At 34.7% G+C, this 24,800-nt stretch overlaps 3 protein-coding genes and 2 long non-coding RNA genes across 5 annotated transcripts in view; 3 read left to right on the top strand and 2 right to left on the bottom strand.

Moving 5' to 3' along the window:
- Positions 1–15: 15 nt before the first annotated feature.
- LOC110181243 (uncharacterized) lies at positions 16–13,871 on the top strand. The gene is made up of 5 exons (XM_020948948.2): positions 16–1,972; positions 2,072–2,172; positions 2,252–2,657; positions 13,553–13,615; positions 13,749–13,871. The coding sequence occupies exons 1-5, from the start codon at positions 1,471–1,473 to the stop codon at positions 13,808–13,810; spliced, it is 1,134 nt and encodes a 377-aa protein (XP_020804607.2). The 5' UTR covers positions 16–1,470; the 3' UTR covers positions 13,811–13,871.
- Positions 5,063–10,264, top strand: LOC147644911 (uncharacterized). The gene is made up of 2 exons (XR_015272717.1): positions 5,063–5,174; positions 5,230–10,264. It is a non-coding gene; the product is annotated as an uncharacterized LOC147644911 (long non-coding RNA).
- A 1,882-nt stretch (positions 13,872–15,753) lies between the features above and the next one.
- LOC110181271 (androgen-induced gene 1 protein) lies at positions 15,754–17,257 on the bottom strand. Its single transcript, XM_020948982.2, has one exon. It carries the CDS (start codon positions 16,594–16,596, stop codon positions 15,883–15,885), a length of 714 nt encoding a protein of 237 aa, XP_020804641.2. The 5' UTR covers positions 16,597–17,257; the 3' UTR covers positions 15,754–15,882.
- Positions 17,258–17,591: 334 nt separating this feature from the next.
- Positions 17,592–18,928, top strand: LOC110181260 (uncharacterized). Its single transcript, XM_020948967.2, has 2 exons — positions 17,592–18,070; positions 18,123–18,928. Exons 1-2 carry the CDS (start codon positions 17,714–17,716, stop codon positions 18,840–18,842), a joined length of 1,077 nt encoding a protein of 358 aa, XP_020804626.2. The 5' UTR covers positions 17,592–17,713; the 3' UTR covers positions 18,843–18,928.
- The window catches only part of LOC147644912 (uncharacterized), an 80,620-nt gene continuing 74,669 nt past the window's right edge, over positions 18,850–24,800 (bottom strand). The window contains exon 4 of the long non-coding RNA XR_015272784.1: positions 18,850–19,236. This is a non-coding gene — a long non-coding RNA (uncharacterized LOC147644912). The remainder of the gene's footprint in view (positions 19,237–24,800) is intronic.

Genomic DNA, 24,800 nt, shown 5'->3' on the forward strand with positions numbered 1-24,800 from the left:
AAAATACGTAATAATTTGTAATAATTTCGATTACGAAGGAAGCGTGACTTGATTAAATTGATTTGATGCGGATGTGGTCTAGGATTCATAATGCTGGCATTAGAAGGAAACGAAAAGGATAAGCAGCTGGAAGGGACAACCCCTTTTTTGACTTGACCATGGGATATGGTCTTTAGTCGAATAATAACAAATGACAGGACTGACATGGCTAATGGCCGGGACTCTTGAGTCCTGCAGCTGGCCCAAAAGCGGCGCTTGATGAATGGATCTCGGATATTCCTTCTTCCTTCCCCTTTTTCTTTTTTTCTTTTTTTGCATATGCGAAATGTTGCTGATCCTTGGGCTCTTGGTGCGTCATCAATGTCAGTCAATGTCACGGATCACAGCCAAAGAAGAAGTGCGTAGACATATTTGTGACGGTTTTCATCCTGAATAATAGAACTGTTGCGTCACCGCACCTTCCTCAGGGGAATGGGGTGTTAAGGTTTCCCCTGCCCCCCCACTGAAAGGTTCTTTTTTGACAAAAACAACATTTGACATTTGTAACTTGCGGTTGATCGGTCATGAAGAAGGGATAAGTGCCAGGACGATGCACTGGAATGAAAAGTGATTTAACATACATTCTTGTATTTATTATCATGGAATTTTTTAAGAAATCACCTTAAAGAATTTCATGATAATAAATGCAGGAAATATATGTTAATTTTTTTAGAGTTTCTGATTTATTTTTTCCAATTAAATCTAAGTTGTAATTGTACAGAAAATGAATTACTTCTTGCCTCTGGCATCTGACTGAAATGAAAATAGACTGCAAACTTCTCCCAATTTTTCTCAGTGCATTTCCAAGGGGTTGACTTCCGCCTGTTGTCCCCTCCCCCCGCATGACACAGATGGAATCCGGGGGACTAAAAGGTTTCACTGCCGACGACGCTTCAAATCCGTTTGGTGTTTTCTTTCTCTTTTTGCTTATTTTTGCAGCTGTCGCTTTGGGCCTGAAAAATGATGTGCGAATGCGAATTTTCCAACGTTTTCTTCTCGCGTTTTGCTTGAGTTTGTTGACACAGAGTTGTGTGTTTGCTGTTGTTTTGCAACTCTGCCTTTTGCAATTATTTATCGGCAATTAAGCCAAACAAATGACGCCGTTAGGATGGACAATGCGCATATTGCGCATACGACGTGTATGTCAATCGATATAAATCTTTGTGGATTCGTCGTCCTTGTTGCCATTTAGAAGTGACAAAGTTTTAAAATTACTTTACTCTCTGGCTATTTGTACTAGATTAAATGATTAGGAAATGGAAGCCAAGATTTTGCGTATAAATAGTGTATTAATATGCTGGGGAGTATAATGCCAAACCTGAATCAAATCGTTATAATACCAAAGACCGTTCCCTGAACCATATCAAACTAGATTCGTCAGGGCAGATCGGAGATTGGTAATAGTCTGACTACCTGAAATGGCAGTTTTCAATGGCTCACTTCGAAGACACAACAATGGCACCCAGCCAGGAGCTTCCCCCCTTTGTGCCCTGCGTGACCTTTGCCTCTGAACTTCCCAGTGCATTGAAGGAGCATCGAATTGGACCACTGATAGATGAAAGGCAGTTACAACGACGCCTCTACTATGGAATTGAGATATTACCTCGCACCGAAAATCATCCCGTGTGTCTGAATTTTAGCCGTTTTTTGCCGGTGCTACCCCTCTTCGTTAGCGTAGCCTGGCTGGGTAGGTCATCCTGGTTTGTGGAGCCTGTAGGTCAGGTGGAAAGTCTTCAGCTGGCTAAGCACCTGGCTCCACGAATTCCCGTAATGCCACACTTGACCCTTTATAGACTATCCGAAGAGCGTCTCGATCAGTTTCTGGATCTTAAATTTCGCAATGTGTTGGCCTTGAGAGGCGATGAGATTTATCCCTCGCAGAGTTTTCGATACAGTAAAGACATTGTGGTAAAAGCGAAAGCCAGATCAAAGGGTAAGTCAGATATTTTAGATATATCTACTATTTATATTTTTGAAATATATTTATTGCTTTAGTAAATTTATTTCTAGAGTTTCATTTCATCTTTCACAGATAAAATGTCCGTCTGCGTGGGTGGATTTCCAGAGGGTTACAACAGACCCAAAGGAATGCCTCCAAATATAACATTACACTTGAAATTCCTCAAAGAAAAGGTAAGCATAATTAAACAATATATTACCAAAGCTAAATCTTAATCAAAAATTAACCTAACCCAATAATTACTTATCCTAGGTGGATGCAGGAGCAGATTGCATTATCACACAGGTGTGCTATCAACATGAAACCATCATTGATTATGTGAAAAAAGTCCGGGAAGCTGGTATTACAGTTCCCATTCTGATCGGAATTACAACATACGAAACCTATAAGAAATACAAAACTATAGAGAGATTACAGGGCGCCAGACTAAAGCCTCAATTGTATAAAAAACTTGTCAAGATGAACAATGAATTTCTAGAGGATCCTAGGAAAAATCCCTATCAGATTAGAGAATTTTTCATTGAACTTTACATACATCTTATTTGTCAAATACTGAAATCGAAAATAGAAGTGTTTGGATTTCAAATCTTTACCCTGAACAATTTAGGAGCTACGGCAGCTTTACTACAGGAACTTCATAAGCAACATCTATTTGATGGTAAGTTGAAAACAATATAAAATATGAATTTTGAATTAAGTGAAACATTTATTATTTTATTTATTAATGAATACTGAATTTAAAATATTTAAAATAATAAGAAAAGTGTAGTTTTGCAATTATTTAACGGTAATCAAGCTAAGCAAATGAAGATTGAATAGGATAAACAATTTGCATATTACGTATACGACATGTATGACAGGGAATGGGTTTAAAGTTGCAAATTATGTTAAATTAATTATTTTTATGCCCTTTCAGGGGATTATAATTTAAGTCAGAAGCTTGTTATATTGTGAAGGTTCATTTCCCACCCTATAAATTAATTATTATAAATTTTGTACAATAATTTTTCTATTATTTTTGTTTACTTTTCCTTTGTGAAAAACTATATACCCCACTCTGATTGATCAAAGAAATGCATTTCTGCTGCGGTTCATTTGCTTTTCCTCCCCTTGGGCCCCCGTCACCCCCCTCATTTGTTTGTTTTTTCTGCTACTTTTTGATTTGCCATGCGTCGTTTAATTTTATTTCAAAACAAATAAGCGTAAAATGAGGAAATCTACGATAAATAAGACCAAAAAGCAAGCAAGCCTCTATGCCATGGTGGTGTGTATGTGTGTGTGTGTGTGTGTGTGTGTGTGTGTGTGTGTGTGTGTGTGTGTGTGTGTGTGTGTGTGTGTGTGTGTGTGTGTGTATTTGCTGCTAAAGCAAAAGATCAGCCTCAGTCGGTTTTGCAGTCAACTGAAGCAGAGACCGAGGCAGAGGCAATAAAAAAGTTTGCCAAAGATGTGGGGTAGGGGTAGGGGGAGGTGGAGGCTGCTGGCAAACGATCCAACGAACAAAGGAGCTAAGGAAAACCAGCAACAAAAAAAGAAAGAAAAAAAGTCGACAATAAGAAAAATAAAAATTAAACGAGAAAAAAAACAAGAGTCACGTTCACGTTTCTCTGCCGCAGCAGGCAGAGGCAGCGATCAGCTGGGCAGATCTCAGAGCAGAGCAAAGCAGCTGAGCGTTCTATAAAACTACCTCACTCGATCTTTATTTTACTCGCTCTCTTAAAAAAATAACACCCTCATTAACATCGAAGAGAAGAGAGAATGAGTACTTATTTAAAAACTCAAGAGTACTATAAGATCAAAGAGTATTTGAGTGAAAAATATAATTGTTGTAAACCGAAGAGATCAGGAAAATATACTCAGCTGATGTGGAAGAGAATTTGATTATATTTTATTAAACAGTTTCCTTATAATTTGAATAAACATGAGCATTGTTTTAAAGAAAAATAATTAAATAATATTTTTAAACTAAAAATGTAAATAAAACCTTAATTAAAAAAGATATTAAGTAAAGACTTTTCCCCTAAGAAATCGCCTAAATCTTAAGAGTTCTTGAACCTTAAACAAGACTGCTCTTAACTTGGTTTTCTTCTAGGCGTAGATCACTCAAGAGAGTAGCAACAAAAGATACTTTACATTAATTACTCTTAGGCCAAAATACTTGTGCCAAATAAAATACAACGAAAATTGTTTACGATCAAAAATATTTATATATAATAATGTACTATATACATTTTGTAAATACTACTTTTTGGCAATTGCTCTTTCTTTTGGCGTTCATTGTAATTTTTGGTAGTACTGATGACGCTTCTGCGGCATGTGGCATTTTTTTTGTAAATTTGTTTGCCAAAAATGTAATCATTTTCTTTGAATTAAATCTAATTCTGTTTACTGTTTAAAGTAGGTAATATTATAATACATTTTTCGTACAAATTTGTTAAGCAAAATTAACTATAAACTTGCATAAATTAAACATCTAGCAGAATACAATACTTTTTCAGTATTTTACCCATTTCTCTAGCTTGTTTTCATTTGTTACCCAGCGTTATTATGTTAATCACCAGTAATTTCTCCAAGTGCACTTGCAACCATGGTCTTGAACGGCTTTGCAACGGCAAAGACCAACAAATAATGCTGCTTTGCGACCTGCCCCACAGCAATTTGCATACGCCATCATGAAGCACGTCCGTGTGCGTACTAAATTGACTCACACTCGAACGATACACATAGATACATAGATACATAGATACTCTTCCGTAGATACAGATACGCGCACACGAGCCGAACGCATGCAACGTCGAAATTGGCCAAAGCTCATGTGAAATTTACGGCAAATTGTTACAATTTTTTTTAATTAAATTGCAGTGAGGCCAAAATAACGAAGACTGACACTGCTGAGGGTACAGCTCACTTAAATTTTCAGTGCAAAGATTGCTAAGAGGAAAACTTATATACTAAAATTAAAGATAATAAGTACCTCAGGAGAAAATAGGAGAGAATTAACTACTACAAATATCTTAAATAACTATTATTTAACTTGTTTCATAAATTTTACAATTTAAACTCTTAGAAAATCCATGTGTAAATGTGTAAAGATATTTATGTGCCGGGAACTTCTTGAGGGTAAATTTTCATTTACCTTCCGAGGAACAAACACAAGCACACATGTTCCGTTTTGGTGGTATAATTTATGGCACAGAGTCGAGAGCGATCAAAAATAAAATGATTATTTTCAGAAGGAAGCAACAGAAATAATAAAATCGAAGCGCTACGCAAATTATAAACAAACGTCAACGAAGAGTTCAGCTAGGAAAACATCAACAAGATACGTAAGCAGGTTGGAAATGGGGGGATGTAATGCGGATCGAATGGGGATATATCCTGGAAAATGTTAATATAGTATAGATTTATTTATATGTTCATTAAACCCTTGCAAGGGTTTTCTATGTTTAGTCAGAAGCTTGAAATGCAGTGAAAGAATCATTTCCTTACAAACTATATATATATATATTCTTGATCACAATATAGCTATGTCGATTACCGATTTGATCCTATATTTAAATATAAATTTGTAAAATAATTTTACTAGTAAATATTATTACTTGAAAGATAAACAATCTTAAAATTTTCCATATACCCCTGGGAACACTCGAAAATAAGCTAATAAAATATAATGGAATGCTAATTTTGAACACAATTATAATTAATACAGCTTAAAAATTAGTTCAAATTTGATATCCTGACGTTATTTCCGACGTGTCTTATTGTCTTGTTTTTTCTAAAAATATTCTTTGAAAATTTCCATATTTAATTTATTATCTTAGAGGTAATTACAATTGATTAGTAAAGAGCTGAATTGCTAAAATAAAACAGTAAATAAAATACGTACTCAATTTAAATTAATTTTTAAATTAACTTATTTATTTGTAATTTAATTTTTTAACTAAAAATATATAGAAATATCAGTATATATATTTTTGTCTGCCCAATATACCCATTAGGTTTCCCTTTTACATTGAGGGACCCAGGGCCTGATTGCAGCAAGGCCTTTTGATCTTTTTTTTCTGTTGCATCTTTCGGTTCTGTTGCATCTCTCAGATACTTGCACACACATACACACAGTGGCACACCCACGAGGCACACACACACACACAGGTGCAGGGGACAAATGTGTGTGGCCCGTCAGCTTTTGCAGCTGACAAATGGCCAAGTGAAAGATGGCCGCGGAATTGGCAAAGGCAGGCGGCAGGCCAAATCGGAAGCTGCACTGAAATCGAAATGAAAGAGGAGGAAATCTCAAGGGGGGAAATGGAGGAATTTGTAAATTGAATTTGGCATTCGGAGCGTCCATTAGCTTTTCACACGATCTCTGACGCAATTCGCACCCGGACTGCCATTTAGCTTTCGCTTTGAGTTCAAAACTTGGGGTGCTTCTGCAGTGGCAACAGCTGTTTTACCAAAGCTATATATTATATATATATTATAAATATATATATTTATTTGTTTTTGTGGTTAAATATGTACAGATTTGAGAGGCAGAGTTTATTTGGCTTGAAATAACTGAATGCTGAAATGTTGAATGCCTTTGGTGGGATTTTTTGACAGCCTGAAGCTAAACAATTACTCTCTAGATTGTTTTGATTGTAATTATAGTGATATTAAATTAATAAAACAAATATAATAATGCTACAAGAATTTATATATATCCTGTCATAATATAAGCTTTATTAAATTTAATATAATAATCCTTTTCTTCTAAAAACCTTTATATTTAAGCTGTTGAAACCATTTTAATCAGTCAATGAGTCATTTCCGACCCTATAAATCATATATATTCTTGGTCAGCATTAACATGAGATACAATCTTTGGACTACTCAAGTAAATTTCCTTTTCTGTTTCCTAATAATTTAATCACAAAACTAAACATATTAAATATGCTTTCTATAAAGTTGAACTACAAAACATATCCAATGAAAACCAGTAAAGATCAAAAATGGGATACGTGGCTTGTTATAATGTTAATTTTCACATCTCACTGAATGCGGAATTGGTTATTTATTGTTCGTAGTACATAGGAGCGGGCTTTTTACTTGGAAATTGCTGGGTAGCGTGCCGCAATGAGAATCGCCCATTACAACAATTTCATTTCATTTCATTTCATTTTGCCGCCTTAGCGAGCTTACGTAAGTCCCACGAAAATGGCCACAACAACAAGCCACATGCAGGTGCAGAAAAGCGATTTGCTAGAGATGTCACTTAAGTCAAGGTTTATAGATACAAATATGACAAAACAAAGGGTATTTATTAGTACCGGATAATGTTGAAAATTTTTCCATATCTTAAGCTAGATTTGAACTTAACAATTTTTCAGAATTCGTTACAAAAAATTAAGTAAAATGAATAAATAAAGGAAACTATAGGAAATACATTGAAATTTTCAATACTATTACCAGCTATACTTTTACAATGAAAATTTAACATGTTTTATAACCTCCATTAATAAATATTTTTATAAATTAAATACTATACATAAAAACCATTTTTGATATATTTTTAATGATGAAACATCGGCAGAAGCTCTTCATTATTTAATTAAACCTAAATTTTATATCTATGTTTAAAGGGCACTTTTGCACTCTACTCTTAAATAATTCATACATTCATTTTTTAAATATAAAAGTAATTAATATCTTAATTAGAATACCTAATTTTGTATATATTTTTTATGATTTATTTTGTAAATTTTAAGTTTAATAAAAACCTTAGCTTCTTACCCATTGCTGCATGACCATCTCTAGGGCCCTCATAAAAGGGGTCTTTCAAATCTGAGGGAGAGAGGGAAAACGACATTTGTGCCACCTTTTTGCCTGCAATTACACGGCAACGGCTAACTGCAAATAAAACTACAAACAAAAAAAAAGGAAAAATAAAAAAAGACAGAGGCAAAAGCAACAAAGGCTGAACTGAAATCGCGCCAGACAAGCTGACGGCACCGTGAGATTTCTATTCCCGCTGCGGTTGGACGGTCATACACTGGCGTAGCTTATAAAGATTTTAAATTAAGCCTAGATCTTTGGTTTATAATCTATAAATTAGCAAAACAGCAGTCTGTTCTGGACTTTCATAGGAGCTAAGAACAGGTGTTAAAGTTACACTCTGTTTCCTTTCATAAAATATAGTGTGACGCCCCTGTTGAGGCGAAATTGCGAATTAATACACGCCATTAAAGGTTCAGAAAATAATATATACAGAGATGTGTATACTCTACTGAAGTGAAGTATATATTGTGTATAATATTTTATATATATTTCTATGTAAAATTACACTTAATTTAGGATTTTCCTAAAGTCATTTTAAGGAGATGTTTAATTATAAAAAATTTATTAGGAAACTAACTTGTTATGCATTCATTATTGTTTGTATCTTTATCTTTGCTTAAGTAGATATTCTTTTTAGATACATTTTATGCCAGAAAATTAAGAATTGTATCTTATTAAATAGTATTATTTAAATTTAAACAAATAATATCATTAAAATGTCAGTTGTAGTGTATAAATAAGTAAAAATTAATATCAAATATCGTTTCTATAAGTATCTTTTGAATTTTCTGTTCTTCCAAAGAGCACATTTAAAGACCATATTGTGACCTTAGGGCATTGACTGTTCGGTGTTGCTACCCATTAACTGTTCAGAGAGACCGATCCGATCAAGATCCATACAATTGCAATTGAGATCGCGGCACTTTTCACAACATCGCCTGATTGTGATTAGTCATCGACCGGTTTTGGCCGATTGTCGGTCGCCCGGCAACAAGCACGCGAGTTGAGTTGAAGGTTCGACGGATAATTATCGGGGCCCCAAACAGCGGCCAGACCAGAAAGTACTGTTAGTCACCAGTGCCGATGGCAATATATATTAAATTGGAGACCGATTGTCTAGCTTCAGACTATACTTGTATCTAACTTGTGGTATATATAATGCCTTTGAAGCATACATTGGTGGAGAGTGGGAAAGTAAATCTAAATGTATAAAGTAGAAGATATGTCTCGGAAAGTAGAGAACACTAATGATAAAATCTATGATCTTCGTATATTTAATTTCTTCAAGACTTGCTTATATATCATATATATTAAAACTGATTAATTATGCTTGATTTAAGACCGGAATCAGGGGCGCCCACGTCAATGATGTCTGGCTAATTATCCTCAAATTTACCTGATGACACACGTAGTGCCTTCTTTGACGTAACCGCTTAATTTTTAAAAAATCTATATACGTACGTAAATATAAATACGTGTACGTCCTCCGGTTAATCGTTCTACGTCACGGCTCAATGGTTGACGACTTCAAATGATCCCGCCTTTCGGGGCAACGTGTCTTGTGCTACGTGACTTCTGGATCATCGCGTGGCTTCTCCCTGTCCCAAGTGACGAGATTGTTCAATGCAATTTAATGCACATGAATTGACCACGAGCTTATTAAAATTAATTAACCATAATAGAGCATTTGCTGGGAATACAAAAACCAAGTCATATTAATAATAATAAGAAAGGGAAATATGTAGTTACGAGAAACCAAAGTGTTATACCCTTGCAGTTAGTAAATGAATTATGGGATTGATTTGGAAATCGATTAAAACTAAGCTTAAAATATTAGCATTCTTTGAATAAATATTTATGGACAATTTTATATGACAATTCTTTCTGAAAATTCAAAGTTTAAAATCCTCTCTCTCTCTAACTCAGTCAAGAATGCTTTAATTTCAATTCGGAAAATTGGTTTTAAATCTGCATACCAATCTTATTATTTAAACAAATTCATTATTTTTGTCAATTTAAAAAAAATAACGATGTAACCCTTTATAACTTTTTTGTAGTTTTGGAAAAATTTTGAAAAATTTATTTATTGACCGGATGTGTATAGAAAGATTCGCCTTTTTGTTCTGATCAAGAATATATGAGATATATAGGTTCGAAAATGACTTCTTCACTCTTTACTTAAATTATAATACCCTGAAAGAGTACATTAAAGATTGAAATTTAATCATTGTTTATTCATCATTTCAAACGAAATTAGAGAGTATGAATCAGTAAGAATTCTTACCTACTTCAGGTAATTAAAGAAAAAAGTTATCTTTATCATATATTTATTGACTTTAATCACATGGAAAAATATTTACTTTTATTTAGTTATTGTAGTAGTATTAGGAATCTATCTGTCACTTCGGGGAGCTGTTAATACATTAAATAAATTAGGTTTATATACTACATATCCGTTAATGATAACCCATGTATCTGCCACTATTTTCTTTAAACTTTAAATAGTTTTTCTAGTCCCGAATTTACGTTTTTCTAGTCTTGAATTTATCCCATATACCTTTGACTTGATTTTAAATTTATTTTCCTTCCGAAATTCACTGTGATTTTATCCACTGAAGCATTTTGCTCTACCCAACGTTGGTCTTGTGCGGACTTATTAGCATAATGAGTAGAAATATTGGCCGCACAGCACTCGCTCTGCTTTTGCTTTTGCTCTGGCTTTGGTTTATTTGACAACTTTTCCTAGTTCTTGCTCGGCTGCCCCTGTAATGCCCATTTGGCCTTATGTCCGTTCCATCTCCTTGGTCATTATGTTAATAAGCGAGCAAGAAAAGCGCTTTCCCTCCCTACCTCTCCCTCTCACACACTCTGGTGAAAAGCAGTGCAAAATTCCAAGATGGAACTTGGGTACAATATCTTTACACCGATGACCCCATAAAGTTTACTCTCGGAGAAAAATGTCGATTTGTTTTAATGCCAACCCGGAAGGAAGGAAGGAAGTCAAAGGATGGGTGGAAGGATAGTGGGATGCTGTCGGTCATCTACAGAGTAAATTTGGCCAAAAGGCAAACTGAAAAAGGGTGTAATGGGTCCCAGAGATGACGAACAGCTTGGCCATACAAATGGACATAATTATTTTGAAGACGGTGGTCCCTTGAAAGTGGCATTTTAAAGCAAAGTTCCAGGATTTATAAAGTATTTTAAGGATTTTTAGAAAATTAGATTGTTTTAGTTATACAAATTATGGAAGTTCTAGGGTTCATATTACATTTAAATGTTAAGATATTCAGTGGCATGTTGTTTCTATATTGTATGTAGAATTTTTGTTCTTAGCTTTTGATTTATTTTATTTATTTTATAGTAGACTCTTCTTTTGCCTTTGCTACCTTTGTATTTTCTGTCTCTAGCCCTTAGTTCTTAAATATTCTCCCCTTTTTTTAAGTACTCTGAAAATGAATGCTGGAAAAAACAGTGAGTGAAACGAAATGAATGTGAAAATTACGCCCACCCTTATGGCCGTATAATGACGACGATTAAAATGCAGTGGGAGACGAAGGCCCTTTGCTAAATGCAGCACTTGGAAAAATGCTTAATAATTATTACTAATGATTAACTTTAGATATAATATATAGATCCATTTATTTTAATGTTTTATGTATGAGGTACTTTATTATATACAAGATGAATGATAGAAACGTATGGAGAAATCATCAAAAAATTCCTACCAATATTGCACTTTCTGTTCTCTTGTTATTATATATTTTATGTAGTTCTTATACAATCTCTTTCAATTAATTTCTCCCAGTGTAAGGTAGATGAGTTGAAGGATTAGGCGGTGACACAGTGTGCCATACATGAAAAGCTCAAAGCAGCAAAGGAAACAATTACAAAATGCGAGAGCGCACACACTTGCTTACCTGTGTGTGTGTATTCAAATACAAAAGTGAGATATATATTTTGTATATATATACATATATATGTGTAGATGGGGGGCTAAGTGAGCGGTTCACAGATGTTTCAAGGATTTCTATTACATTTTTTTTTGCTCCTTTTTGTTGTTTATGCCATGTTGTGGCTGCTTTCCTTATATTTCCTTCTTTGGTTTTCCCAGAGCTGAAGAGTAAAATTGCTTCCGCCGCACTTAACGGTGCACAGTACTGCCTTGTTCCATGGTTTCTGTTTTTTTCTGATTTTTTTGTCTGCGTCGTAACCCCCTCGACAAGCCCCTTCTTCATTTGATGCCAAACATTTCCGCAGCTCGTCGCATAATTTAATGCAAATACTCTTACCACGCCCCATTCGCCAGATTTGCCAGAGTCGGTCTAGTGTTGGCAACAGAAGATGGCTAAAAGAGCTAAAGTATCTCAAAGATAAACCTAACAATTTTATTAAATTTAAAGAAATATTAAAAAAGTTATAAAGGAATGTTAGCCATATTTTAGGGAACTTAAATACCTATTTAAATATTTATATAAACCATTTGAATACTTATTTTACAAATACCTAAAAGTAAAGCTAATAAAATGTTAAGCCAGAAAGCCAGAAGTTAAATAACTTAAATTAAAATTCTCACATCAGTTGGTTTAATTTATTTTAAATGTATTTTAGCTCCAGAGAACTTCTTATCCTTTTTACTTTTATTTGTCTTTATCTCTCCTTGCCTTGGGCATCTCTGCTGGAGGCACTAAATATCGATTTTAATAGGGAAGCTGGATTTTTGTGCACCTCGTTGGGTGTTTGTCCTTGGGCTGACCTTTGCGTGCTGCATCCTGCAGCCGGCAATTGGCCAGGTCCTTGGAGCTGCAGGAAAGGTCCTTGGACGGCCAAGGCGGCTGCCCGTGCTTCAAAGCAGCTGGATAAATATATATATATCACTTATTAAGAAATTCAAGCTAAATTAAGGGTCACAAATAAGATTTTTCTTTAACTAGGATAACACAGGATAAATCACAGAGCCCCCTTTTGAATTTAAAGGATTTGCATGCGTCAATTTGGTTATTCTCGAAATTTGCATGTGCGTAACTACAAAGTGATGTCCTGACTGCCGAATTAGGCGACACAGGCATTGAGCGAATGTCGGAATCGGGGATAAAATCGAATTTCCAAATAAATATGCTAACAAATAAAAAAAACAGGAAAGGGATAAGTCCGATTCGTTTGAAAAATAAAGAAACAAGGACAAACAAAGGGGCTTACAGGGGATATATTTGGCAACGCACGTGTCTCTCTATCCCTGAAGTCCTCTTCCCCCCGCAAATCCCCAAACCTCAATCCTCAGTCTCCTGTCCATCAAAATCCCGTCCCGGGAACACACCACACATCACAATATACACACACCACACACACACACTCAGTGAATTGTAAAGCAAACACTGTGGTTCACGCAATATAAATATTACCTACCGCGTTCAGTCTCAACTCAGGAGAATCGAATTTGCAAAATACACACGCCGTTCAAATAACATGAACAACAGGCTTTGGTATTGGAACTTGAAAGGACATAGCATAGATTTTTTTTTTTTAAAGGAATGCATTAATCCTTTTATTTAACAACAGTATCAGGAGAAACCATGGAAATAGGTCTGTCTCTTTAAAAGTTAGCGGATATAAATATACGCAGGCAAATGAGGTTTAAATTAAAGCATCTACAACAAAGCAATAAGAAGATATTATTATACTTCATTAATACTACATTTTATTAGTATTATAAAAATAATTTCATTAACATTCTTTCCCTAGAAAAACTGCCCGAAGTATGCAAACCACTTGATAGTAATTTAATGGATTCCGATTCCTCACGAAGTAAGTTAAATTCTTGCTTAAAAAATATAAAGAAATATATATGTATACAGAGTATATAAATATATAGATTTAAGGAAAATATTTTGCTTTTTTTAAAAAGGAAATATCTATTGAATTGATAATTATTTTCCAGAACGCACCGGGCTCAAGCGACATTCAAATCTTCGATTGAATCATTATTACGGAAAAGGCTAATAAACTTGTGGTTTTTCAAAACACATACAAAATGTTAATAAATTGTTAAAGATGATTTTAATATTGCATAAAGTTAAATTTTATGTACAAAAAATGATATATTTTCAAGCAGAAAACTTCTTTTGCTGAGAGCTAACCCAATCCCAATACAATCCTTTCATTTCACAGCTTGCTATGCCGCTGAATTCTTGGTGCTTAATGAGTTCTCTACTTGCGGTTTCGGGGGAACATTTTTGCGCAAAAATGTGACTACTTTCAAAGGCTTTTCGAGGTGTGGAAAACAGGGGAGAGAGGTGGCTTTTACCTTGAATTTTGGTGGATGTGGTTGCAAGTGAACAACAACAGGGCGGGCCATACAAGCCGTAAATGTTTTAGTGGTTACCGCGTTTAAGTCATTAGAGAAAATTCTTTGGGCCCAAAAGGCAAAAAGGGGTGAACATTGAGGAAGGAGAAGATGGTTAAGACAGGCCTCTAAGGTGAAAACTCAAAGGTGATGTGGTTTGGTCTATACTATGTACCTTTATTGCAAAGCTTTAAGAACTTTAGCTTTAATCTAAGTTTAACTTTGAAACTCATTTAAAAGAGGATAAGTATATATTTTTTGTAATCTGTTTTAATGAGGCTCCAATTAATATGGCTTAAATATGGCTCAAACAGAAGTCTCAAAGAGAGTGTCTATATGAAACAAACCCTTGTAGTCACAGTTCTCTTGAGCTCTTTGGTTCAATAAAGCCCTGGCTTATTTCTCTTACGCGGCTCAAGAGACTTTTTCTGTGTATAAATCGACTCAAAGCTTAGCCGATAAAGCTCAAAATTAATTTAGCAATAAACCTATTTGGTATTCATTAAAAAATTAACAACATATAAGATGAATAATAATTGCTAGTGCCGAAATAAGTTCAGTTTATATTGAAACTCCATTAGACTGAATAAAAACCCTTTGCTAAGTTTTTAAGATATAATATATATTTCTTTGAATCTTTTCAACTTCTCATTAAATTACTAATACTTTTCCTTTTGTTTTAATTTATTACAAACTCCTAATCAAACAATTGGCTTGGAATGGATCTAATAGCCATTTTAGACCCTCTTGGGTAGGCCATATGGTGATGATACCTGAGATCTGCACTGCCGCCAAAGAAATACAAACAAATAATTACGATGTGTTCTTTTATGTGACCTCTCACCCCCAGTCATTATTTGACCATAACATCTGGCGTTAGATTTTTGGTAGTTATAGCCAGGCAGATCAGCTGGTCACAAGGTCGCGTCCCGGCTTAATTGTTTTCTCCCCTTAAACTAACAATTTTCAGCGAACAACAAAGCGTATCATTTTTGCCGACTCAAGAATATTCTGTTTAAGAGATTCCTACCAAATATTATATAGATTACAATTATTAATATTTTAATAGTATATATTCTGTATTCTGTCCGAGATTTCTTCTTGTTAAAAGGAAAACGAAACAGAATTATTTCAAAACTGTTTAACAAGGCTATTTTATGCCCTTTCTGGGTATTATAATTTTATTGAGAAGCTTAAAATGCAGTGAAGGATTCATTTCTGAGAGCTGCCTTTTTTGCTTAAATATTAATTATATTAGTTTTGTGCTCTAAGTTATCTTAAACTTATGCTATTTTTATTTACTTTACCAACGACTTCTATTGTATTTTTTACTTTGTATATCTGGCACCATAAATTAGTCATGCTTGAACTTTACAGGGAATAAATATAGTTTCCTATAGTAATATTCTTCGGTGATAATTTGAATGTTCATGCTAGGTATGAGTAGAATAATAGCTATTTATATGTTCCTAAAAAGTGGCTAGATTTATTTACAAAATAACAATGTGACCGGATTATTTAGTTTTTTATTGAGCTGAAAATGACAAGTCAGGGCTTCCACCCCTACCAGGTTAATATTTTACTACAGTAATAAGCATAGTTACAGAGTACGAAATAATTTGATTTTAATTATTAAATTAAATTAATATAAAAAGTAAAGGTTAATTGTTGTTGGTCAAATGTCAGGCAGCCTAGTTTCCATTCCTTTATTACCAGGGCACAGCGGGTCTTACCCCCTGCTACTCCGTCTTCGACCTCCGCTCGGTTGCCACCATATCATGCGGTTAAACCACTCTCCCACCAGATAGTAACCAAATCCAAGGCCAATTATTCCAGCAAAGAACAGCAACCTGAAGAATCCCCCAAAGGCGCCCAGGAAGGGATACACCCAGATGCCGGTCATCAGCCACAGGAAATGGATCCAAACCAGATAGGCTGCCATAAAGATTCCCAGTCCGGTAAAGGCCTTTCTCCTCAAAGGATAACGATGCTGTGTGAGGCTTAGTTCCAGAACAGCATAGATCATGACGAAGGAGTGCATCGTGTGATTCAGCCACATGGGATAGACGAGATCCAGAATTGGCGGATATATCGAGTCCCGATCGATGGTGTAGAGGGTCCAGAAGGTTACTCCCACCGTAAAAGCCAATGGTACCACAAAGCTGGCCATAACATAGTCCCTCAGATGTCGCAGCACTCGAAGGCGAAGGATGTCATGGGTTAAAGCCAGCAGATAGTAGAAGCAATGCACGAGTCCGCCCAGGAAGGTCATGTACTTGAACTTGCCCCCAATGGGTGGCTCCAGGTTAAGTTCCACAGCCAAGTGCGGCAACTGAGCGTACCGGCAATCGTAGTAAATGGCAAAACTCAGATGCACAGCGGCGGACAGGTGCAGCAGCAGGCTCGCCCTGTGCGGGTTTCCGGTCCAGCTGCGTCGCTCCATTTCCGGGGGGATACTGCCGCCGCCATTGCTGAAACAAACTGGCCCATAAGCTAGTCGGAACGGACACCATTATTGATTTGATACATAGGTAAATGAGATTAGTAATGGAACGATATTACTTTGGCCAAGGGAAATCTATCTACTACGAAGGGGGAATGGAATAGAGTGTAGTAATTATAATGAAAAATATAAAACTACTTTAAAATTTCAAAATATATAATTCAAACCACCTAAAATATAGTATTAATAATAGATAAACCCAGAAAATCTTAGACAAAGATATTTCCCTTTGCCACACTTAAAGTAATGAATCCAAAAGGCAGATAAAGACATCGAAGGTGAGGTGGTGAGGTGGGGAGAGGTAGGGAAACAATGGCCAAGTGAAGACAACAAGCACTGGCATCCAGTTTTTCTAGCTTGACCCTTTTTTTTTGAAAATCAAAACAAACTAGCGTGGAATGAAGAAATCCGAGCTAAACGTAAACAACGCAACGGAACGGGCGCTTAAAAAAATATAAAAATGGGGAGTGGCTGGCAGGGAGGTTTCGAGCGGAGTTCGGGGTTTGCCAAGTGTGAGTAACTCCGGTAGTGGGCTCAGCAAAACTAAAACAACAAAAACAAAAAACATTAAACATTTAAAAGCGAACAAAAAAAAAATCAAAAACAACTTACCAAAACCAGTTTGGCCAGTTTCGGCCTCTTCGCTTGCAATTTTTTTAAGTCTTTACTTTGGATTCTTTTCTAGTTCAAAACAAATCGGCAACTTCTAGGGAAATTCTAAGTATCTATGAGGGATTTTTAGTAAAGGAAAAACAGTACATATAATTATATATATTTTTATTTATTTAAATTCAATTACAATTTCATTAACAACTATATATTTATAAATAAAATACGAAATATGAACACGTTCCTAAATCCACTGTCAAAGTAACTTTGTCTCGACATACAACTCAAACAATAAAGACTTAAAAGTATCAAATAAATTCGTATAGTTACCACCCCTAAAAACAGTACCAAATAATTTCAGATAAATTACAAACAGATAAATGTGTATTTCGAGTTTTTTAAATTAAAGGACATATCACTTGCAGAAATCCCTTGATCCCTTTTAATCATGCCCCCCATTCTCCAGTTCTATCGACGTCGCGATCTTCCTAACCGTACACTGGATCCCCATCATGCTGGTGACTTCAATGTGGACGAGGATGAGGATCCTCGCCAGCGTGGTATCCTGCGAAGCACCAATTGTAGACGCCATCGTGACCGTCTCAGCTCGAATCGTCAATCCCATATCCTGCAGGGATTTTCCATCATTGCGGCAGTGCTGGTGATGCTGCTGCTCCTGATATATCTTGGCATTGAAACGGACAGCGAGGAGGAAGTTCCTGAAAAGCAAAAGTCCAGCCTGTGGATGACCATCCTTCGACTGGTGGGGCTGGAGGAAGAGAGGGAAAATAGTGAAAAATCCCAGGTAAAATAATAAAAATACATAATTAAGACTTGATATTACATACCTCTCTCAGTATTTTTCCGAGGATGATTCCTGTAACCAGCAAATAGACTTGGCTCACATTTTCCGTCTCATAAGCAAGAGAGTCCTCAATCAGGAGCAGGCTCTAGCTCGCATGGAACGTGCTCTCTCAGGAGCCGGGCAGTTCCACTCGGTGGCTTTGCTAGGACCTCCAGGAGTGGGAAAATCCCTGACGGTTAACTCGCTAAGATATAATTTTCCCTGGCCTGCCAATGCTCACTCGTACTCCTGGAACACCGTCGTCTCCGATGAGGTGATGAAGTTCCGTCTGGTTAGACAGTTTACTGATGGACTCTCCAACTGCGGCATAAATCTGCTGATCATAGACAATTTGGCCACCTGTGATCATGGACTGGTGCCCATCTACAACCGATTGATCAAAGAGCGTGAGGGTGAGATGGACAGGAATCAAACGATCCTGGTTATCTACGTCTTCACCCTGGAAAAGGACATGTATTGGGAGCAGTATGAGCTGCTGCAACAACTGGCCACAGATACCACCATTGTGAGTTTTCGGTTCTTTGCCAGGGATGACCTAATGGACTGTCTGGCCACTGAGCTTCAGGCGGAGCAGCGGTATCTTAGCAAGGAGAAGGAGTCACTGATTATGGAGGGAGCGATGAACAGTATCGAGGACACAGGATGCAAGGGCTTGCGACTGATGGTTCTCCAACATGGAATTCCATGCATCCAGAATCGTGTCATTGGCTAACTAAATCTTTTTGTCATTTTTAAATATCGGAGTCAACAAAAAACCTTTTACTTAAATGGAGAGAAAATTAAAAGTCTGTATAAGGATTCCTTCTTTTTTTATATCCAAAGGCTAGTCACCGCGATAACACATCCCTTAATTTAATGACCAAGGATACTTTGGTAATTGGCCCTGGCTTACGCTTAACGGTCCCTTAATTTATGCCGGAGTGGTCCATGGCCATTAACCACTCTGCCAGGACACACACGCGGGTCTAGCGATAAAATGTCGCGGTCCCAGGCACTTGTTTACGATTATGACACGACGCTCCATATATATCCGTGCGTGAAAGCTCAAAGTTTAAGGGGTATGCAGGAAGACCAGACCCTTGAACCCTAGAATGGCGTTAAAGAAACTGAAAAAAAATAAGACAATAAAAAGTTAAAGTCAAGTGGCAGGACAATGATAAAGAGGGCATTCTAAAGTAGCTTTATATACATATATAAATAAATAAATGTAATATTAAAATCAATAGTGCGATTAATTTAATGCACTACCCTTTTTTGTTATTTTTCTAGCTATTGAGTAACAAGACCTGGCATCCCCTTGCCTTATCAACATTAAAATCAATTAAAAGATGAAAAACCATTCACCTATCCATCCTATCGAGATGTCGTGCAACTTAAATCCCCTTTGTCACCTCTCCTCTCCCTCAAGGATACTGTTTTCCTCGAGTGGTAGCAATTAACCGAGAGACGATTGCTTTATTACCTTGGGTTCAGGGTGTCGCGTCCCTTCTAGTGATGGTTCCTTACAGTGCAACAAAATAATTAACTAAGCCCAAAAGGCATTTATATAATTTTAATAAATCAAAAATCATAGTTTACAAAACTCAAAACAGACCATTTCTTTAAATAATATCAGTTTTCCAAACATCATAATTAGGCCAAAATAGCATTAATTTTGATTCGGAAAGCTTTTCTGTGCAAGTTTTTATAGCACTAACAAATCTGCATACTGCGTTTGTTGATGCTGTTAGAGGTTTCTGAATAAAATTATAATAACCCGCAAAAAGGTATAAAAACAGACAATTTTCTCTGAAAATCATAGTTTACAAAACTCATAACAAAGCCAAAAAAACATTAATTTCAATTCGGAAAGCTGTTCTATGCTAGTTTTTAGTAGATTAACAAATCTGCATACTCAGTTTTTAAATTAAAAAAATTCAATTTTTTGTCAAATTTTGGCAATTTTAATGATGTAACCCCTTATGAAATTTTCAATTTTCGAAAACGTTTGAAAAATTTGTTTTTCGACCGGACATGGCTAGAACGATTGGGCAAATGATGCTGATCAAGAATATATATGGTTTATAGGGTCGGAAATGACTCCTTCACTGTGTTTTAATCTTCTGACTGAAGCTATACTCTGCAAAAAAGGTATAAAAACAGACCATTTCTTTAAATAATATCAGATTTGCAAACATCATAATTAGGCCAAAATAGCATTAATTTTGATTCGGAAAGCTTTTCTGTGCAAGTTTTTATAGCACTAACAAATCTGCATACTGCGTTTGTTGATGCTGTTAGAGGTTTCTGAATAAAATTATAATAACCCGCAAAAAAGGTATAAAAACAGACAATTTTCTCTGAAAATCATAGTTTACAAAACTCATAACAAAGCCAAAAAAACATTAATTTCAATTCGGAAAGCTGTTCTATGCTAGTTTTTAGTAGATTAACAAATCTGCATACTCAGTTTTTAAATTTAAAAAATTCAATTTTTTGTCAAATTTTGGCAATTTTAATGATGTAACCCCTTATGAAATTTTCAATTTTCGAAACCGTTTGAAAAATTTGTTTTTCGACCGGACATGGCTAGAACGATTGAGCAAATGATGCTGATCAAGAATATATATGGTTTATAGGGTCGGAAATGACTCCTTCACTGTGTTTTAATATTCTGACTGAAGCTATACTCTGCAAAAATGGTATAAAAACAGACAATTTTCTTAAATAATCTCAGTTTTGCAGACATCATAATTAGGCCAAAATAGCATTAATTTTGATTCGGAAAGCTTTTCTGTGCAAGTTTTTATAGCACTAACAAATCTGCATACTGCGTTTGTTGATGCTGTTATAAGTTTCTGAATAAAATTATAATAACCCCCAAAAAGGCATAAAAACAGACAATTTTCTCCGAAAATCATAGTTTACAAAACTCATAACAAAGCCAAAAAAAACATTAATTTCAATTCTGAAAGCTGTTCTATGCTAGTTTTTAGTAGATTAACAAATCTGCATACTCAGTTTTTAAATTAAAAAAATTCAATTTTTTGTCAAATTTTGGCAATTTTAATGATGTAACCCCTTATGAAATTTTTAATTTTCGAAAACGTTTGAAAAATTAGTTTTTCGACCGGACATGGCTAGAACGATTGGGCAAATGATGCTGATCAAGAATATATATGGTTTATAGGGTCGGAAATGACTCCTTCACTGTGTTTTAATCTTCTGACTGAAGCTATACTCTGCAAAAAAGGTATAAAAACAGACCATTTCTTTAAATAATATCAGTTTTCCAAACATCATAATTAGGCCAAAATAGCATTAATTTTGATTCGGAAAGCTTTTCTGTGCAAGTTTTTATAGCACTAACAAATCTGCATACTGCGTTTGTTGATGCTGTGAGAGGTTTCTGAATAAAATTATAATAACCCGCAAAAAGGTATAAAAACAGACAATTTTCTCTGAAAATCATAGTTTACAAAACTCATAACAAAGCCAAAAAAACATTAATTTCAATTCGGAAAGCTGTTCTATGCTAGTTTTTAGTAGATTAACAAATCTGCATACTCAGTTTTCAAATTAAAAAAATTCAATTTTTTGTCAAATTTTGGCAATTTTAATGATGTAACCCCTTATGAAATTTTCAATTTTCGAAACCCGTTTGAAAAATTTGTTTTTCGACCGGACATGGCTAGAACGATTGGGCAAATGATGCTGATCAAGAATATATATGGTTTATAGGGTCGGAAATGACTCCTTCACTGTGTTTTAATCTTCTGACTGAAGCTATACTCTGCAAAAATGGTATAAAAACAGACAATTTTCTTAAATAATCTCAGTTTTGCAAACATCATAATTAGGCCAAAATATCATTAATTTTGATTCGGAAAGCTTTTCTGTGCAAGTTTTTATAGCACTAACAAATCTGCATACTGCGTTTGTTGATGCTGTTATAAGTTTCTGAATAAAATTATAATAACCCCCAAAAAGGCATAAAAACAGACAATTTTCTCCGAAAATCATAGTTTACAAAACTCATAACAAAGCCAAAAAAACATTAATTTCAATTCGGAAAGCTGTTCTATGCTAGTTTTTAGTAGATTAACAAATCTGCATACTCAGTTTTTAAATTAAAAAAATTCAATTTTTTGTCAAATTTTGGCAATTTTAATGATGTAACCCCTTATGAAATTTTCAATTTTCGAAACCGTTTGAAAAATTTGTTTTTCGACCGGACATGGCTAGAACGATTGGGCAAATGATGCTGATCAAGAATATATATGGTTTATAGGGTCGGAAATGACTCCTTCACTGTGTTTTAATCTTCTGACTGAAGCTATACTCTGCAAAAATGGTATAAAAACAGACAATTTTCTTAAACAATCTCAGTTTTGCAAACATCATAATTAGGCCAAAATAGCATTAATTTTGATTCGGAAAGCTTTTCTGTGCAAGTTTTTATAGCACTAACAAATCTGCATACTGCGTTTGTTGATGCTGTTATAAGTTTCTGAATAAAATTATAATAACCCGCAAAAAGGTATAAAAACAGACAATTTTCTCCGAAAATCATAGTTTACAAAACTCATAACAAAGCCAAAAAAACATTAATTTCAATTCGGAAAGCTGTTCTATGCTAGTTTTTAGTAGATTAACAAATCTGCATACTCAGTTTTTAAATTAAAAAAATTCAATTTTTTTGTCAAATTTTGGCAATTTTAATGATGTAACCCCTTATGAAATTTTCAATTTTCGAAACCGTTTGAAAAATTTGTTTTTCGACCGGTTATGGCTAGAACGATTGGGCAAATGATGTTTATAGGGTCGGAAATGACTCCTTCACTGTGTTTTAATCTTCTGACTGAAGCTATACTCTGCAAAAATGGTATAAAAACAGGCAATTTTCTTAAATAATCTCAGTTTTGCAAACATCATAATTAGGCCAAAATAGCATTAATTTTGATTCGGAAAGCTTTTCTGTGCAAGTTTTTATAGCACTAACAAATCTGCATACTGCGTTTGTTGATGCTGTTATAAGTTTCTGAATAAAATTATAATAACCCCCAAAAAGGCATAAAAACAGACAATTTTCTCCGAAAATCATAGTTTACAAAACTCATAACAAAGCCAAAAAAACATTAATTTCAATTCGGAAAGCTGTTCTATGCTAGTTTTTAGTAGATTAACAAATCTGCATACTCAGTTTTTAAATTAAAAAAATTCAATTTTTTGTCAAATTTTGGCAATTTTAATGATGTAACCCCTTATGAAATTTTCAATTTTCGAAACCGTTTGAAAAATTTGTTTTTCGACCGGACATGGCTAGAACGATTGGGCAAATGATGCTGATCAAGAATATATATGGTTTATAGGGTCGGAAATGACTCCTTCACTGTGTTTTAATCTTCTGACTGAAGCTATACTCTGCAAAAATGGTATAAAAACAGACAATTTTCTTAAATAATCTCAGTTTTGCAAACAGCATAATTAGGCCAAAATAGCATTAATTTTGATTCGGAAAGTTTTTCTGTGCAAGTTTTTATAGCTCTAACAAATCTGCATACTGCGTTTGTTGATGCTGTTATAAGTTTCTGAATAAAATTATAATAACCCGCAAAAAGGTATAAAAACAGACAATTTTCTCCGAAAATCATAGTTTACAAAACTCATAACAAAGCCAAAAAAACATTAATTTCAATTCGGAAAGCTGTTCTATGCTAGTTTTTAGTAGATTAACAAATCTGCATACTCAGTTTTTAAATTAAAAAAATTCAATTTTTTGTCAAATTTTGGCAATTTTAATGATGTAACCCCTTATGAAATTTTCAATTTTCGAAACCGTTTGAAAAATTTGTTTTTCGACCGGACATGGCTAGAACGATTGAGCAAATGATGCTGATCAAGAATATATATGGTTTATAGGGTCGGAAATGACTCCTTCACTGTGTTTTAATCTTCTGACTGAAGCTATACTCTGCAAAAATGGTATAAAAACAGACAATTTTCTTAAATAATCTCAGTTTTGCAAACATCATAATTAGGCCAAAATAGCATTAATTTTGATTCGGAAAGCTTTTCTGTGCAAGTTTTTATAGCACTAACAAATCTGCATACTGCGTTTGTTGATGCTGTTAGAGGTTTCTGAATAAAATTATAATAACCCGCAAAAAAGGTATAAAAACAGACAATTTTCTCCGAAAATCATAGTTTACAAAACTCATAACAAAGCCAAAAAAACATTAATTTCAATTCGGAAAGCTGTTCTATGCTAGTTTTTAGTAGATTAACAAATCTGCATACTCAGTTTTTAAATTAAAAAAATTCAATTTTTTGTCAAATTTTGGCAATTTTAATGAAATTTTCAATTTTCGAAACCGTTTGAAAAATTTGTTTTTCGACCGGACATGGCTAGAACGATTGGGCAAATGATGCTGATCAAGAATATATATGGTTTATAGGGTCGGAAATGACTCCTTCACTGTGTTTTAATCTTCTGACTGAAGCTATACTCTGCAAAAATGGTATAAAAACAGACAATTTTCTTAAATAATCTCAGTTTTGCAAACATCATAATTAGGCCAAAATAGCATTAATTTTGATTCGGAAAGCTTTTCTGTGCAAGTTTTTATAGCACTAACAAATCTGCATACTGCGTTTGTTGATGCTGTTATAAGTTTCTGAATAAAATTAT

This window comes from Drosophila serrata, unplaced genomic scaffold (assembly GCF_035046125.1).
Source record: "Drosophila serrata isolate PLE 108 unplaced genomic scaffold, ASM3504612v1 contig_66, whole genome shotgun sequence".
Lineage (NCBI taxonomy): Eukaryota > Metazoa > Arthropoda > Insecta > Diptera > Drosophilidae > Drosophila > Drosophila serrata.